The sequence below is a fragment of the Pelobates fuscus genome, chromosome 5, assembly GCF_036172605.1.
Source record: "Pelobates fuscus isolate aPelFus1 chromosome 5, aPelFus1.pri, whole genome shotgun sequence".
Taxonomy (NCBI): Eukaryota; Metazoa; Chordata; class Amphibia; order Anura; family Pelobatidae; genus Pelobates; species Pelobates fuscus.
In genome coordinates, this window is record NC_086321.1 from 375,542,235 (window position 1) to 375,545,087 (window position 2,853).

At 39.6% G+C, this 2,853-nt stretch overlaps 1 protein-coding gene across 1 annotated transcript; it reads right to left on the bottom strand.

Annotated features, from left to right (window-relative positions):
- Nucleotides 1-357: 357 nt before the first annotated feature.
- On the bottom strand, nt 358-1,311 carry LOC134612308 (uncharacterized). The gene has a single exon (XM_063456647.1). It carries the CDS (start codon nt 1,309-1,311, stop codon nt 358-360), a length of 954 nt encoding a protein of 317 aa, XP_063312717.1.
- Between the last annotated feature and the right edge of the window lie 1,542 nt (nt 1,312-2,853).

Genomic DNA, 2,853 nt, shown 5'->3' on the forward strand with positions numbered 1-2,853 from the left:
AACTTCAACCAGGCCTTCCTTGGTGTCCTTGGGCAGCTTGTTCAAGTGCTGGGAGGCAGTCGTGATCCCAGGTCACCGCCCAGGCAGTAGTTCGTTTCCACTAGCACATGACCTGTACACTTCTTTATTTTATTTTTTTGATAATTACATTTATTTTTGCTTTTTGTAAATAATGTTTATTTGTAAATATATTTTTTTACTCTGTACTTGTGAGTATATTTTGAAAGATCATTTTTTTATTAGAATAAAAAACAGGAGAGACTTTTTGTGTGTGTCTGATTAAATTTAAAACTTTATTAAAAATTTCTAAAATGTAATAAAACTGTAATAAAACGTTAATAAAACCAGGGTAAGAAATTAAAGGTTGAGGTGCCGCATGAGAGCCTGACGTATTTCACTGCACTCTTCTTCGCTATCCAGTGTAATTACCCGTCCTGGCTCTTCTGCAGACGTATTCCAATCCTGGTGGAAGTCTTCTCCATGTCTTTCACAAAGATTGTGAAGAGCACAGCAAGTAAGCACCATGGATTTGACAAGTGCAATGTCACTGTCATTCCTCTTCATAAGACAACGCCACCTACCCTTAAGTCTTCCGAATGCATTTTCAACTACTACACGAGCCCTGGATGTTTTCTTGTTGTAGGTTTGTTGTTCTAGTGTCAGGCGGCCATTGTCAGGAAATGGTTTCAGGAGCCAATTTTGTAAAGGGTAGGCAGAGTCCCCGAGCACATAATAGCCAACATTCACCCCCCCAATGTTCTTAGTGCAAACAGGATACAGGCCTCCCTGGCCAACCCAATCCCAAAATGTGGACAGTCGTAGAACCCGAGCATCGTGCAAGCTCCCAGGCTTTCCTACGTTCACACTCCAGAATAGTCCTTTTCCATCCACTACTCCTTGGAGGATGATGGAATGCCACCCTTTTCTGTTGAAGTAGTCAGTGTGGTATTCTTGTGGTGCTATTATTGGTATGTGTGACCCATCAATAGCACCAACACACTGTGGAAGGCCCCACCTGTTCTCAAAGTAGTCAGCCATGTCTTTAAGCTTTTGCCAGTCCGGAAAATGAATAATTTCAGGAGCTAGCAATGTGCATACAGCTTTACAAAAGTCCTGCACACACCGGCACACTGATGATTTACTGACACCAAAAAGATGACCTATACTTCTGTATTCACTGTTGGTAGCCAGCTTCCACAGTGCAATGGCAACTCTTTTCCTCACAGGCACACAAGCTCTGAAGTTGGTGGTTTGCTTCTCCATCGCTGGACCTAGCTTTGCACAAAGGTATAAAAATGTTTCCTCCGACATTCTGAAATTGTGCACCCACTGTGTGTGTGTGAATCCAGGGACGGTCACATCCCACCACTCATTGGCGCGGCGGAGAGCCCAAATGACTGGTCGGCGGCGCTGTTTTGACAAAAGGAGAAGCGTCTAAAAAAATAAACAAACAAAAAAGGACAGATGTTACTATATCACTATTAATAGCATCATGTATAAAAGCGATCAACAAAAATAACATAAGGAGTATTTATGTATAAGGTGTAATTCTTGATTTTTACAAATGTGTGCAACATGATGTTGTTAAATACATAATGTATTTCCTTCCCATCTTGTATTCGATTTTTAACATATTCAGTATTATTTTTAATTTTTAATACGTGTAGAACTACATGACAAATGGCATAAAGTTGCTTACCCTATAGCGCTGCCGTCTTTGTCTTTGCCGCACAAAGGTGTACTTCTCCTCCCGGCTCAAGACCCAAGCCATAAGTTTTCTTCTCTTTTCTGCTGTGTTTCTCTTCGCCGCTCGCAACCTTCTCTCATAAAGTGCGGCATGTACTTTGATTTCAAAGAACCAAAAGCCAAATAGAGCAAAGACGAGCTGCTGGATGACCTCCATTATTGTTATTTGTAGCGTCACGTATGTTGTCGACCAAGTGTGTCGTCACACGCATTTGGCGTAAACCACGCAAGCCTCCAGGCGTTCCAACTTGCAGTGGAAACGCTCGCTGGAATAGGCCGGACCATTCAAAACCTTCCAAAATGTACCGACCCGAACCGATCCGCTCAGTGGAAACGAGGCATTAAAGAATCTCATATCAACTTGCGATGGAGAAGGATTTTTTCCATGTATCCCAAGATGGCTGTGTGGTATGGAAAAAATTATATTGCTAGAGATTGAAAAGTAAACAGACCACCCTCAATAAACAATGTCAACTCTGCTTATCCATTTCCGTATTTATAAAAGATAATAACCCCTGAATAGAATGTTTGAATCTTTCAAAACCAACTTAAGTAGATATGTGGTCCCAAGTATGGCTTCCCTCTCTGCCTGTCCCTACTCTGCAGATTCTGATGATTTAGGATATTATTTTTATGGATAAAAGTCTATGTCTTTGACATGTCTTTCATGTCCCATAGATTTTGAAGTATTATTTTATTACTTTTATATGGACATATGTCGATGTCTTTTGTACATCTTTATGTAACTTTTATGGAGTTTATTATTGTTATATACATGATGATACAATTTTTTCATAGATTGAAAATAGATAGATAGATAGATAGATAGATAAATAAATAGATATATAGAAATACATGTTTAATAAATAAATATATGACAAAAACAAAATGTGTAGCATAGACATATAGACCAACTGCATACAGGTATATCTTGGAGCTTGATTGACAGTAATGAGCTGGTGAACACTCCTGCAGTTGGTTCTTCTGCTGTCCAACAGCCAGGGCATAAGAACCTATATGATATGCAAGCCACTGAGTTTCTCTGAATTTTTGCCCATTTTCTGAGTTCTCATATTCTATGTGTTTGTTTAAATCAGGGATCTCAAA